Source organism: Haliotis asinina, chromosome 6, assembly GCF_037392515.1.
Source record: "Haliotis asinina isolate JCU_RB_2024 chromosome 6, JCU_Hal_asi_v2, whole genome shotgun sequence".
In the NCBI taxonomy this organism is placed as follows: domain Eukaryota; kingdom Metazoa; phylum Mollusca; class Gastropoda; order Lepetellida; family Haliotidae; genus Haliotis; species Haliotis asinina.
Window position 1 is genome coordinate 21,324,688 of NC_090285.1, and position 15,510 is coordinate 21,340,197.

A 15,510-nucleotide genomic window follows, 5' to 3' on the forward strand; every position below is an offset into this window, starting at 1 on the left:
TTCAGTAAGTCACCTCTTACAACAAGTATAGTTAAGTTTTACGCCCCTTAGCAATATTCCTCCAATATCATGGAAGGTGACATCAGAAATGGGCTTCACACATTGTACCCATGGGAAATTAAGCCCTCATCTATGACGTGATGTGCGAACGCTTGAACCACTAAGCTAGCCCACTTCTCCTGCAACAAGCATAAGCTGCTAGGGAAACATTCTTCTGAAAAAGTTTCTGCAATTCCAGACCTCTCAGACGTATATTACATGAACAGACAGCTGAACTTCTATGTCTGTCTTCAGTAGGTTAATTCCTATTCTGACAAACACATGAATAGCATTTTTGACAACTGTTTGTCATTGACAAAAAAGTTACCCAATTAGCAGGCATATTTATGTCTACCTGGATTTTGCTTCTTTGCAATAGGCCTGGGTCGGCCATGGAGGGGTGTGTTGTATTTAGCTGAGGGGTCACTCTGACTAGCGTCAGGGTAGGACTCAGTATTGGAACGTTGCTTTGTGGGGGTAACAGCGTCCGGCGAGTCAGGTGGGCCACAGTCATGCGACCCAGGATCTGCAATACCCATGGAAACAACGCAACTAAACAAACTAAAGACAACATCAATGATGCAAAACAAGGAAAAGCTAACTCAATGGACAGAATGTCAACAACTTATGCATGCAGCTCAACATTAACACATTGAAAGTCAAAAAGTTTCTGATTTATGACTACTTGCAATTACATCAAAAGGAACATCTATATTTTGATCTTAAAGCTTATTTGCCTTTCAGGCACATCAAGCATGCACAAACTAGTGACTAGAAACATGAAACTGAAACTGGCTGGTGATACAACACAATGTTATTTTGTCAGTGGGTATTGAACATGCATATATATAGGAGCCATATATTTGACCTGCTTATAAATTGTGACACCGTATAGCTGCAGACTCTTCCTTTTCCCAGTCTCTAATATTTACATGAGTGCAGTGATATAAAAAGGATTTTCCATGTGATTCTGTGAGTTTGGTTTTACGCCACTTTCAGCAATATTACAGCATGATCAGGGAACAGGACCTACTGGCAATTAAACCCACAGATTGACCTACTGGGAATTAAACACAGAGATGTATAAACTGGCAATTAAATCCGGACATGGATCTTCTGGCTTTTAAACCCCGGAAATGGACCTTCTGGCAATTTATCCCAGAGATGGACCTACTGGTAATTAAACACAGAGATGGACCTTCTGGCAATTAAACTCACAGATGGACGTACTGGCAATTAATCCCAGAGATGTATAAACTAGCAATTAAGCCCTGACATGGACATTCTGGCAATTAAACCCGGATATGGACCTGCTGGCAATTAAACCCAGAGATGGACCTACTGGTAGTTAAATCCAGAGATGGACCTTCTGGCGATTAAACTCACAGATGGACCTACTGGCAATTAAACCCAGAGATGTATAAACTGGCAATTAAACCTGGAAATGGACCCTCTGACAATCAATCCCAGAGTTGGACCTTCTGGCAATTAATCCCAGAGATGGACCTTCTGGCAATTAATCCCTGAGATGGACCTTCTGGCAATTAATCCCTGAGATGGACCTTCTGGCAATTAAACCCAGAGATGTATGAACTGGCAATTAAACCCGGAGATGGACCTTCTGGCAATTAAATCCAGAGATTGACCTTTTGGCAATTAATCCCAGAGATGGATTTCCTGGTGTGTCATGCCAAACTGTAACCCTTTTAGGACCAAACAGCCATAACATTTCCATCTGAAACTTCTAAATTCTACTCTCTTTATGTCCCAGACCTCAATCCTCATCGGGCCATGAGAGACGTACACTTTAATGGTAATTTACAAGAAATCTGAGTAATATTGCATCACAAATCAGAAACCTGTATTCCAGTCCTGAAGATGAGATGTAGCCACATATATAATGACCGTGACACACATCCCAAATGAAAACTTACAAAACACAAACTAAACCCAAACCACCTTACGTTAAATTGTTCAACAGACCAAAACCCGACAATTACAACAGTTTCACAATATACAAAAAATAAAAATATAAAATAATAATTCAAAAATACATTTAAAAAATATGAAATCAGATTTCTGATAGATATGCCCCCCTTACAATTAAAAGAATACATTAAAACACAGAAGACACAAAAAATTATGAAAAAAATCAGAAAAACTCTCATGGACTATCATGATGACTTTTTGACAGATGTGTGACACGCAGCCAGCCAACAATGAGTATGTGACAGTGTACCATATGTAAAGCAGGAGAGTTAGAAGAGTGAGTGGGAAGCTCCATCACCAGCCTCAATACCTGACAATGCCCTACCCCTGTCGAATCCCTCAGGAGCTATCGGGTGGCCGTCAGGGGACATTCGTACAGCCACAGGGTGAATGATCTTTGAATCCTGAAACAAATATTGGTCATAGTTATGTACGTTTTCCAAGTAAAAAGCAAAATAACCCCTAAAAAAGTACATCCCAGTAATGTTATGAACAAGAATAAGAATAAGAAATCATAAGAATCACTAAGTATAGAATCTGATCAAAAGTATCTGTGACAATATTAACATTTCATATTCACAACAAGCAAAACTTTAGGGACACACTTGTTAGTACATAACTAACCACCAAGGAGAGACTTGTTAGTAAAGTGTGTTGACACACAAATGTGAAGCAAAAATAGTCTGTGTTTCTTATTCCCAATTATTTTTTTCTAAATTTGTTACTGTAATGTGTAATATGTAATGTGTAATGTGTAATGTGTAATGTGACAAGAGCAGGTAACTATGAGCACCTGCCTATCAGTTGCCTGGCAACAGCAGTTCTCCTTACACGGTCAAAATGATGAGGTAAAGGAACACACAAAATTTCATATCATCATAATAATTTCTGAAAACCAAATCACAAGAAACACAAGACATATCATAGCTTTTAGAGTAGGTGAGATACCCAACACTTACTAAAGCAAAAAAGCAAAATGAGAAACAAAAATACTCTAACACATGGTGATGACCTTGACACACTTTCAAGCGAATGGCGAATTAACTTTGCACCACTACTACTCAACATAGATACGGTTATAGAGACTAGCTTGCATCTACTGTATTAAATCAAAATACAGGCAGCACTGTAGGCTCACAATGCAGTCTCCCTCCCACTGCAGACAGATCTACCACTACCCAATTAAAGTTTGTCAAAACCTTTTATCTGACCAATCACAGTTTTGCTTCCAAGATTTGAAAATTTGAAAGTGTATTCTAATCAGTCAACCTGGTAAAGACAAATGTGAGGCAACATCAGTGCTGTACAACTGTTTTGTCAGAACTGTCACTTTGTCACTTCAAGCATTTCAAACTGAAGTGAGTGAGTGAGTGAGTGAGTGAGTATGGTTTTATGCATATTCCAGCAGTGGAGAACACTAGAAATGGGCTTCACACAATGTATAGAATCAAACCCAAATCTTCAGTCAGACAATGCTTTAACCACTAGACTATCCTTCAACCCCACAAAACAGAAGATACTTTCCAGAGCATTTGCATAGTGGAGTCATACTCTTTCTTTTACAGAAAATATAGAGTGTTCCTTGATTTCAGGAATCAAAACTTTTGTCAGATTTGTGTTTCAAAATGATCTGAAACTATTATCATAATGCTCCAGCAAGCTTCTGGAAAATGTCAAGTATGTCTTTGTCCTTCCATTAGTAAATCAGATGAGAAAGGTTGTTCTGATATGACCTCAAATGGAACAGCCACATATCTTAGTGTGAGCACTAAGATCTCCTTTTTATTGCAAAAAATTCTGCGTAAAAAGTGCTACACAAGCAATGACAGAATGCCAAGAAACAAAGAACAGGAAAAAAGAGAAATAATTCTCTAAAAAGCATCTATATTAAGACTGATGTTATCTAAACAAAAAATTGTCAGTTTAACATTCAACTAAAAAAACAGTTGCTAATATTTTCTATTCATTTTCACAAGTTTCCAGTACAATTATGTTGATGTCATATCAGTAGTTAATGGAACACAAATACATGGTTGAACATAAAGGCAAGCAAACTGTGGTTAATGTACAGGAAATACAATGTAATTAACAACACTAATCTCGAGGGAACACTACAAGAAAGGTTAGCCTGAACTACAATGTAGTGCTATATACATGTAATCAACCGAGTATCTGCACACTAAACTTGCAATGCAAGGTGCACTATGAAAAACTACAACTGTCACTGTCTACCATGAAACCAACTACCCATATTTTAGATGTGAAAAAAGAAGTTCTCGTATTCCACAACAGAGTGCAGGCTTTGTGAATATTCACTGCCGTAGCTGAAGACTCAGTGCATTCACAGTTATCCAGGAAATAGTCTTTTACCATAGCCATTTGTCCTATCAAACCATTTCTAATACTGATGATGATGATGATGATGATGATGATGATGATGATGATGATTTCTAATACTAAAATGATGAAAGGGAGGTAACTCTAAGCAAATAATAACTTCACATTATTTAACATTCATATTAATATTAAAATATGTATATGGTTCAATCCACTTAGAAAATTTCCTTGAATATTACCATGTATACATATTGGTGGTAATTCCTTCAAAAAAAGTTTCAGACAAGACAACTATTTAATGCCATGAAGTACAATATTGCAAATGATTTTAACCAGTGTTTTAGCAATGTAAACTGGCATGTGACTACCCCCTGGATAACTATAGTATAACAGTGCAAACACAGAGAAACCTGCGCAAAAATACTCACAGGGTCTGCAGCATTAGGCTTAGCAAACTCAAAGTTGACTGGCAATAGGGCAGGGGAGGGAACTCCGCTTGACCCTGGAGATTCCTGAACAAAGCTAGCAGTCCACTGTATAAACAAGAATTGTCTGTTGTCAAGACTACCTTAACTCAACCTCCACTCAGTTCTCTCTCTCAGAGAATCCCTAACGTTTATCCTATATGATAGTGATGGTAATATTACTGAACATGTATGATACTAATCCTAATTAAACAAAGCTGTTAAAACTGTCAGCTGCCTGACTGTAATATGTAATGAAAACCTGTCACCTTTGTGATAAAAACATACAGTGATACAATTGAACAGAAAAATGCTCTTCCTACCAGGCTGAAATCAGTACATTTCAACATAAGACAAAAAACAGAGAGCTGATGTGATGGATGAGGTTTTACATGAAGTTTAGCAGGCGTTAAGCAGACTGACGTCTATAGAGACCTGTTACCTCAGATCTGTTGCCAGTCACATGACACAACATTGTGGATATACAGAGTTAATTCCCCCTGGTTGTTATGTTAAATAACACGAACATGATATGCAAGATCTGTCAAGAAATGTTAAAAAGAATAAATACCACCCTTTTATATTTGTTAACAAATTAAAGAAGTCATCATTTGACCTAAATATTTTCCTTTTCCAACAAGATTCAAAATGAAATACATATAAAACATTTTTGAACAAAGTAAATATAATTCTTTGATTCAGATATGTTTACCGAATAATAAGATTAAAGATTGTTACGTAATGAAACAATTCAGAACTGAAGTGTGAATTGTGCAGACAGCTTTATCTAATATGCTTGATACCATTGATAAGAATGTAAAGGAGCCACTCAAAAATATTTAACAAAGGCATATGAGAGCAAGCCTTGCTTCAGAGACAGAGAACCTAGACAGATCTACAGAAACAGAGACAGATGCTGGAATGAGTCTGCTATATGACAGAGCAGTACAATGTGCCATGACAACAGTTGTCATGGCAACAGATTCCTTCCATCAACTCTCACCTGACTAGCCTGGGGGGAAGGGGGCGTGGTTCGCTTGAGGGTGCTTCCTGGGGGCAGGTCAGCTGCGAACGGTTCATCTGGGAGAAGAAAAGAGGGAATATTTGAAACTACCCCAATTCTCACTGTAAGCAGAACAGATGTAAGACTTGTTCAAGTAGTGTCTCAGATCCATGTGAAAATCTTTGACTCACTGCATGTAAATGAACTATTGCAGAGCAAGCGATTTAGTTTAACATCACAACAGTATCCTAGTTACATGATGGTGTGCCAGTTCCAGGCAGCATTGAAACATCACAAAGATGTAGGTCTGAGACACTTACCACTTCATAATATAGTATCACACAAAACAATTATGCTCTTGAGACCCATGAAGATCTGGGTTAGAACTGGTACATGTCGCACGAGGCGACTAACAGGATCAAGTGGTTCGGCTCACTGACATGGATGACACATGTCATTGTATCCCAATTGTGTAGATCGATGTTTGATGTTCATGCTGTTGATCACGGGTCCTGACTAGATTATTCACATACTGACGCTACTTAGCTGTAATACCTCTGAGTGCAACATTGAACAACACACAAACCAACCAACCAAGGCCACAGGTTGAATTGTTGGTTATGAATGGTGACTACCCTGTAACATTTGTATGTATTGATAGTGATGTAGGAATGTGGAATACAAACCCAGTAAGTGCTGATGACAGTAAGACAGCAGTGTGGGTGACACACAAAAACAATGAGTGAGTGAGTTTGGTTTCATGCCAGCAATGGGCTTCACATATTTTACCCATGTAGGGAATCAAACCTACCGTAAGTACTGGTGGCCTTAAGTACTTAAGGGCATGTCAACCAATATACCCATCACCTCTCAACACTTCTGCAGCAGCATCCCAACTTACCACTTGTAAGTGTAGCATACGGCATGAGAGATAGGGGGAGACGTTCTGGCAGTTCAATCTCATTCCTTCGTAACACCACTAGATGCATGGCAATACAGAACTCCTCTAGTGACAGAGCTCCATCCCGATTCAGATCTGACAGTTGCCTGGCAACAGAAATTACATGTCTCAGAAGATGCTTAACACATGAGACTGGCAATATGTCCAATGTCATATTTATCAAGAAAGAATAACGCTCATTAAAAGTAGAAGTATATGTTATGCTATCATAACTTGATGTCATGTTTGATGGGAGTTATCTCCCTTACTATTGCATTATGGGATGTTGAGTCATACCAAACTGACAAAAGTTTTCAGAATCCTATACTCAACAGCACACATACCACAGGGCCAAAAATATGTGTAAATATCTGAGATATATACAGCAAATACATTCAAAATTAAATCAAAGGACCACTAATTTTAGTTCATTATAACCAAGGTTCATAATATGCATTTTGAGGGAAACATAAACTGTCTGGCTAAGGAACAAATCCCAACAAATTAAGTTCAGCTTAAAAGTAATTTTCTACAATTACATTATATATTGATGAAACAACCAAAACAGATTTCAATTTAACTGCTGTCAAATGATCCAAAAGTTGCAACGAAGCATCACACTTGAGCCAAGAATCTACTAGGAATCCTTTGCCTCTAAGATAAACAACACAAGCCAAATATATGACTAGATATTTGGACAGAGCCAATATCCAGTTAGTTCAACTGCTCAAGGGTGCTTTGTTTTTCCCTCGATCATTGGATGTCCATTACAACGGCACAAAGTATTTTCAATCTCAACTCCCTGCCTACCAGGCACACCAAGTTAGTATGGCTTTCTCATCCTTACAAGGTACCCATTCACAGCTGCATGGACTGGGACCCATAGTCACATTTGTCCACATTTACTGCACATTGCTGTATCCACAACCAGGTGTTTGCACGTTTTCGTGTGGCCACCATCTGGTCATCTACCAATGGATTTGTGGGTTCTTTTTAGTGCACATTTCAAGCAGTTTGCTATACTGCTTGAAAATAATACTCACCATATCTTAGAAAGCTCTACTACTGGCAGTTTAGACTTCTCAAAAAAGTCTTTGGCTACTTTTCCTGAATAAAAAAGAGAGACTTATTTAAACAGATTTTAATATTCAAAGGATATTTGTCAGTTGATTCTGAACGTTTTACCCCAGCTGACCCTACAACCACCTATGCAATTTTTGTCACATGGACAGAACAAAACAGTGCATTACTGACTGGATTACATATTACCCTGACATTAAGACATTCCCTTCTCTCAACTGGAATCAGACTTCTAATGTAGAAACAAAGCTGAATAAGAATTTCTGAAATTATTCTGAGAGGAAGTGTTGAAAAATGTTCAGGTCCACAGGTAGTTTGTCAAGCATCAAAAGATGATTGGCTATAAGTTTTCAGATGAATCTCTCAACATCTTCTCTCTAGAAAGGTGTTTTTATTGATAAATAACAGGTGCCTGGGATATGAGTGAGAAAGGTTAGCATGTAAAGTGCAATTCAATGCCAGGAGTTGTCTCCTTTACCTGTTATCACGCCCCCCAGGTCAGGCTGCATGGTCTTGAACTGTTTCATGTAATACTCTCTCTGTTCCTCACTTATGGCCCAGATGTCATCCACACTCTCTGCCTCTGAGCTGATGGAGGACGAGTCAAACCCAGGAGGCTCCAGATGATCCCACTTCTTGACACCAGCTCCTAGCAACACTGAAACAATAGGCATGGTGAAAAGGCAGCTCCAGCAACACTGAAACAATAGGCATGGTGAATAGGCAGCTCCTAGCAACACTGAAACAATAGGCATGGTGTATAAGCAGCTCCAGCAACACTGAAACAATAGGCATGGTGAATTGGCAGCAAACAGCAACACTGAAACAATAGGCATGGCGTATAAGCAGCTCCAGCAACACTGAAACAATAGGCATGGTGAATAGGCAGCTCCTAGCAACACTGAAACAATAAGCATGGTGTATAAGCAGCTCTAGCAACACAGAAATAGTAAGCATGGTGAATTGGCAGCAAACAGCAACAATAGTCATGGCAGTAGTCGTAGCAGAGAACATGACCAACAAACAGCCCACAACCATGCTGAAACAGTTGGCATGGTGCAAAGGTGTTCAAGCTTTTATTTAAATGGTATGCACAGGATTGTAGCAAAGTTAGAACATTGGGTGAACAGGCATGCAACATAAGCAAACAAAGGGCATGGTTAATAGGCAACCTCAGGCAACACTATTTTGAATAATTTGTACTCCAAATGTTGAGCAACTGCAATATTACATGTATAATTATATTTCATCAGAGCATTGCATGGTATGTATTCATACACCTTATGATTTGTCTTACTTTGTTGATGCACAAAATGAAAAGAACATCTTACTGTGACTATCTTCGTCTTCAAACAAAGCCCAGTTTCCGTTTTCACTGGTGGAGTTGAGATACGCTCCTCCAGCCAAGGCCACAGGGTTGACGTGGCCACCGTCCAAGCTCGCCATCTTCACATTTACTGGGGGCGCTACTGTGACGGCAGGGTAAGTGGCAGGGGCAGTCTGCTGCTTCAGTAGTTGTCTACGGACCCCTGGGGGAGAGGCTGGTGGGGACTGTCGGGGGGAAAAGGGAGGGGACTTGGAGTCGTTGGATTCCTCTTTGTTGGTCGTCTGAAACAGAATAACTAACAGTTCAGCAGTGCCTGCATGGTGCAGTGGTTAGGGTGTCCATCCAAGCAATGGAAGGCCACAGGTTCAATAGCCAGCTGTGAAATACTAAAGATGCTATAATATAGTACTTGTTGGTCCCCGGCGCTCAGCTTTAATGGGTAGAACATGGTCTGCTCTGAGTCAGTATAATGTGTCTCAGTGACCCAGCACTATAAAACCAGCCTAAGTTTGGAATAGTACCCACACATATACACACACATGCATGGAGCAATATCAGCAAAATATTCTTAACCATTCAGTACCCCCTTGACCAATATGACAAGTAAAGACGTAGGTAAACTTACCTCACTGTGACTAGTCATTACAAACAACTGAAAGTTAAATTTTGAATTTACTCACGAAATTCCAAACATGAAATTGCCTGGGTAAAGAGTATGAGTACATAGCTCTTGGCAATAGAATATACTGCGCATTTATCATTTCTATAATCTCACTGATCTGCTGCAGTCTGCACCTGCAGTAAAATGGACATCTTGCGATCATATAATACACCAGGATTGTGGTTATTCTTTCAAGTGCAATGTACCTCCAGATTTTACATTTAAAATGTTAGACTTGCCTGCTCCAAACTTTCATATTTGAATTATAAGATCTACTTGAAGGTTTAAGGATTAAAATGAGAAAGGGCAGGAGATGAAAGGGTGTTCACTCTACATTGTCATGGCTTCAGTCGTCTCCAAGCTGTAAATAGTCTTCATGTTGCCTGCTGTCGACAAATATGGTTTATACTTCGACACACTGTCTCGTCTCACTAAGTCACCTGATGCTTTTATAGACATTCCAGCTTTTCTTCCATTTAGATGGTCCATTAATCAAAACACTCCTTGATTTTAGTTGAAAATGTAGAACTGCGAGTATGTCCCTTTTTCCTCATTTGAAGTTTTGCATTTTCCGCCTCAGGGCTTACATGACATATACATAATTGTTGTGCTTTAATACTCAATGCAAGCACTCACTTGAGGTTGTTGTGCATTGAATGGCTGCTGTCCCTCTGTGACGACCCCACGGTACTGCCCAGACAAACTCCGTGTGTGGGACTTCTTCGCTGAAGGGGGTGGGGGGAGCTGACCCGCCGTGCCACTGACTTTACTGCAAAATTGATAACATTACCTTACTGTAACGGTGACATCACCTTACTAGAACACTGACATCACCTTACATTAACACTGACATCACCTAACTGTAACGGTGACATCACCTAACTGTAACGGTGACATCACCTTCCTGGAACAATGATATCACCTAACTGGAACTCTCACTTCACCTTAATGGAACACTGACATCACCCTACTAGAACACTGACATCACCTTACTGGAACACTGACATCACCCTACTAGAACACTGACATCACCTTGCTGTTTCAACATAAGTCAAACTCTCAAATCTTCCTTGCAGTATAAATCATTGCATCGTCAATCACTATCTCTATCAATTACATTCTGGTGTCCCTCGCCGTGATGCCGCAAAAAAAAAAAACCCTGTGTAAAACCCTCACTCACTATCAATTACAAAGTCAAAGTCAATAGAACTCATTTGGTTTGAATGTCAACAAAATTGGCTGTCAAAAGCAGGATTATATTGTTGATTAAAATGATTTATGGCTTGTGTAATCCTGACCATTGTTTTTCAATGTATATAATGATTTGCCACACATAATCTTGATTTTCTCAGTGAAGAACACGATGCTAAGGACAAACAGCATCCATTTAGTTACAACAAAGGTAATAGGTATTTCCTGGCATCATCACTTACGGAAGCTGGAGGTCTGTTCACTTGGCCAACACACATAGTGCATCACACATTTAATCAAGAATGAGTGAGTGAGTTTAGTTTTATGCTGCACTGAGCAATATTCCAGCTACGGAATGCCAGGTGGTCTGTAAATAACTGAGGCTGGACCAGACAATCCAGTGAGCAACAGCATGAGCATCGAACTGCGCAAATGAGAACCGATGACATGTGTCAACCAAAGCAGCGAGCCTGACCACCCAATCCCATTAGTCACCTCTTATGACAAACATAGTCGCCTTTTATGACAAGCATGGGTTGCTCAAGGTCTAATTTACATCAGACCTTCATGGGTAAGTTTACTCAAGACCAGGACTAAAAAACACTGATTATCACTCTGACAACTACTCTGCAACTACAGATGCATTAGTACCAGTAATACGTAGTCTGAGGCAGACGTGCCAAATTCAGAATAATTAAGATATGAATAGGTGCTGATAACCTGAAATCAATATTTGTAAGAGTGACAAAACTTCGGCCAAGTTTACCAGAAACAGAAACATAAGTTGCTGGAAGGTAGCATTTCCACAAGAAAGCATCATTCTCTCCCAAATGGATTTGTGAGAACACTGAAACCCTCACTCACCCATCTGCAGTAACCGGTCCTCCCTCCTGGTCAGAGGTGACTGAGGGCCATCTTCTCTCACCTGAAACACCACACCCAACAAGTCTGTCAGTTTACTATGCATTCCCCACAACACAGGGACAGACCTGTATTTTCACTCAGGTGTACATCAAGGCAATCCCAGTACGTGTACAGGTGGCATGTTAGTTTGTCAAAAATATACTGAGGAAAAAATAAGGGATCACAGGAAATCACTAGCGTTCCTATATTTTTTTCCAGGTTTCTTCACAAGTTGTGCAAAACAGTGAGTGAAGTGAGTGGGTTTAGTTTTAAGCTGCTTTCAGCAATATTCCAGTATATCATGGCCGGGGACACCAGAAAATGGGCTTAATACATTGTACCCATATGGGGAATCGAACCCGGGTCTTTGGCATGACGAGCAAACGCTTTAACCACTAGGCTACCCCACCGCCCATGCCCAAAACAAAGCTTGTGAAGGAACCTGGGCTGCCTGGGTGCTTTCATGTCATCCCCTTTTTTCCCTCAGTATATTTTTTATCCATCCTGAAACTAGCAGTAATTTTTAAAGTTTCCGCATTTTTTTCTGTTTTGAACATTATTATTATTATTATTATTATGGCTTTAAGCGGTTCACATTTTTTTACTTGAGCTCTAAGGTTAATAAACTCAACTCATAGTCCATTTCCCTGGCATAGCCAGCTTCCAATGAACTTTTCAACACATTACTTCCTTCTTCATTTAAACAGCATCCAGCATGATGTCCATTATATACATCAAGTACATCAACTAGACTGACTGTTTCACATCCTTTTGTTACAATTTCTTTCCTGCCTAGACAAGTAGATCTTAGCATCTTTGTCTCATTATACATTTACACCATTATACTGGAAAGTGGAATATACGGAAACAGCTGAGTATGAAAAATGTCTATTTCTAATATGCAAAACACTTGCAGTTACATGCATGATATCAACTTCTCAAGTGGTCTACACCGAAAATAGCTGCAAACTAGAGTGATCTCCCTTTAACAAGTATAATCAGGACATTTAGAGTTAGAAAGTTTATAAAACATTGATAAATATATAAGGAGAAATTGAAGTCAAGTTAGGAAGGGTCTGAGGCCTACAATCCTGTTTAATACAATGCTTAGTTTGGTATCACAAACAAATCAGCAGATGTCTGTTTGTCTGACCACAAAAGTAAGACTATGTTTTAGCATTCTGTTGACAGAAAACAGAACACTGTTAGATACTCAGGATAAAAAACACTTGCACCAGTATTGCAAAGACTACACAACACACACACCTATAACATGTAAATACAGTGGTTGCCATGACACTGAAAACCTGAAAAGTTTCAAAAGCATGTCCATGACTTCTGTCATAATGACTCTTAATTTTCTTTTGCCTACTGCAAACACCATGTTGATATATAATTTGACATTTTTTTCATCACAAATCTGACAACACAAAACATTGTCCAAAAGGTATCTGCATTTGTCCCTTAATAAAAGTTACACTGAAATTAATCCAAATTATGCAATTTCAGAATTGAACATTTATATCAGAGAACAAAGCATAAATAGAAATAAATATAGACAATTTTGACACTTTTGATAGCACACTTTACATTATTCCACATTCATAAATGAAAGACTATTTGCACAAAATATAGATTGACTAGGTTTATTTTCAGACATAGTTATGTCAAATATATGCTAGCACTTCACTGATGCTTACTAATGAACAAAATACATCAAACAATAAAAAACAATGAAAAGCAAGGAAAATGGAATATTACCTTGTTCGTTGACTTTCGTAAACTTTGGCAAAGCTATTTCTACACCTGCAAAAAAAGAAAAGAAATTTACTGATGCATGTTCAACAAAGATACACATTTTCAATGACATCATCATCATCATCATCATCATCATCATCATCATCATCATCATCATCGCAGTTACCTAAGAAGCCTCACCACCATAAGTCCCATGACCACAGCAGCAGACATTCATTATTTTAACCAAAGTCCCAGCAACACTATCCAGTAGATGCCCAGATGGTTCATTATGTTCATCTAAATCATTTATCTCCTCATCAGTGGTACTTTCATTCACACAATTAGTTTCAGTCCATCAGTATCTCCAAGCGTCCTGATTTATCTCAATTATATCATCAGCCAACAAAGCAACATAATAACTCATCCCAGTATCTCCAGCATCAGGGTGACCCATGATATTATCAGCAATATGACACAATGTCCAATAATCCTGCATTGCCAACTCACACACACACCAGAAGGTGACAGCCTCACGCAAAGGGACACCCACTTGCTCGATTTATAATCTCTTCTCTTACAGCAGACAGCGAGACTTTTTTTCATCTTAATTAAGCTATCATACAGCTGGGCAAACAGTGACACATTTACGCAACACACAGCCATATGATTGATTCAGTTACCAAGTCGGAATTAACTTCTGCATCTCAGGCAGACTTATAATGTCGGAGGATAATGTTCTCTGTAAGCATCAATACAGGGGTATTATAAGGCATTGTTCCTCTGAGTGATCTGGAGCTTCTATCACATTATCACGATACAGATTTAGTCTAGTGCCGAAATGAGTCTGAAAAAAAGAGTCTTGTCGGTTTAGATTTATGTGTTCACAAAAATATATATTGTACATGTGTGATAATGGTTTCATACAAACACTGACTTAATACATATATTGATGTTGATTTTGTGTTTTACGATGTCATAATTGTATTGTGTATTGTGTGTGATAAGTTGTAGTGATTTAGTAATTCCTACATCAGGATACAGGATTTCAGCTAATGACGTAATAAAGATAAAAGTTATATAAAAATTATCTTGGTTGATTTTATTTTTACTTCAGAGTCAAACAATATTCCATCTACATGATGGCAACATGTAAACAAGTCTGGAGTCGAAAATCCAGTAATTGATATTATGAGCAAAACAAACACAGGTGTATGATGAAACACTGTCAACCAAGTCACTGACTGATCCACTGAATTACCTCATACAATTCAGGATAAAAATGATCTTTATTAATCCATGCTTGTTGTAAGAGGTGACTCACAGGATCAGGTGTTAGGCTTGACATGTCATTATATCCCAAATGCGTAGATTGATGTTCATGCTGTTGATTACTGGACTATTTGATCCCGATTCAATTATTTACAGACCCCTGCCATATAGCTGAAATACTGCTAAGTACAGCATTAAACTAAACTTACTGATTCACTTACTCCTATGACAACAAGCATTGTAAGGTTGTTAGAGACCAAAGACACAGTTTACACTTGAAGACTTTCACACAGGGACATTGCTTCTTTGTTCAACAAGAGCCTGTCATCATCACACTGTACATGCAGAGGCATGATTCATAGTGTACATGTCATAAACTATATTCAGGCAGACATAATAAGATGTATGTTGTTCCCTCTGACAACAAAGACAAAATTATTCATTTTGTCTCTTGCAGAGATTTAGCGATTGACATGCTATTACAGAAATCAATCCAATGCTTATGAGTAAATTATACAACAACCCCTTTCCAAAATGTCAAGATGGGAGAATCGCTGGAGAAGTAAG

General features: G+C 38.7%; 1 protein-coding gene across 6 annotated transcripts in view; it reads right to left on the minus strand.

The window, feature by feature from the left end:
• Window positions 1-15,510, minus strand: part of LOC137286913 (ralBP1-associated Eps domain-containing protein 1-like) — an 85,796-nt gene that overhangs the window by 19,610 nt on the left and 50,676 nt on the right. For 3 of the 6 annotated variants that reach the window (XM_067818941.1, XM_067818938.1, XM_067818942.1), the window contains exons 3-13: window positions 13,696-13,740; window positions 11,896-11,956; window positions 10,477-10,609; window positions 9,184-9,460; window positions 8,331-8,510; window positions 7,816-7,879; window positions 6,734-6,879; window positions 5,833-5,909; window positions 4,794-4,898; window positions 2,339-2,432; window positions 395-565 (exon numbers count right to left, since the gene is read on the minus strand). In XM_067818941.1, coding sequence (XP_067675042.1) covers window positions 395-565; window positions 2,339-2,432; window positions 4,794-4,898; window positions 5,833-5,909; window positions 6,734-6,879; window positions 7,816-7,879; window positions 8,331-8,510; window positions 9,184-9,460; window positions 10,477-10,609; window positions 11,896-11,956; window positions 13,696-13,740 — 1,353 coding nt within the window. The remainder of the gene's footprint in view (window positions 1-394; window positions 566-2,338; window positions 2,433-4,793; window positions 4,899-5,832; window positions 5,910-6,733; window positions 6,880-7,815; window positions 7,880-8,330; window positions 8,511-9,183; window positions 9,461-10,476; window positions 10,610-11,895; window positions 11,957-13,695; window positions 13,741-15,510) is intronic. The other 3 variants (XM_067818939.1, XM_067818940.1, XM_067818943.1) reach the window with 3 other exon arrangements.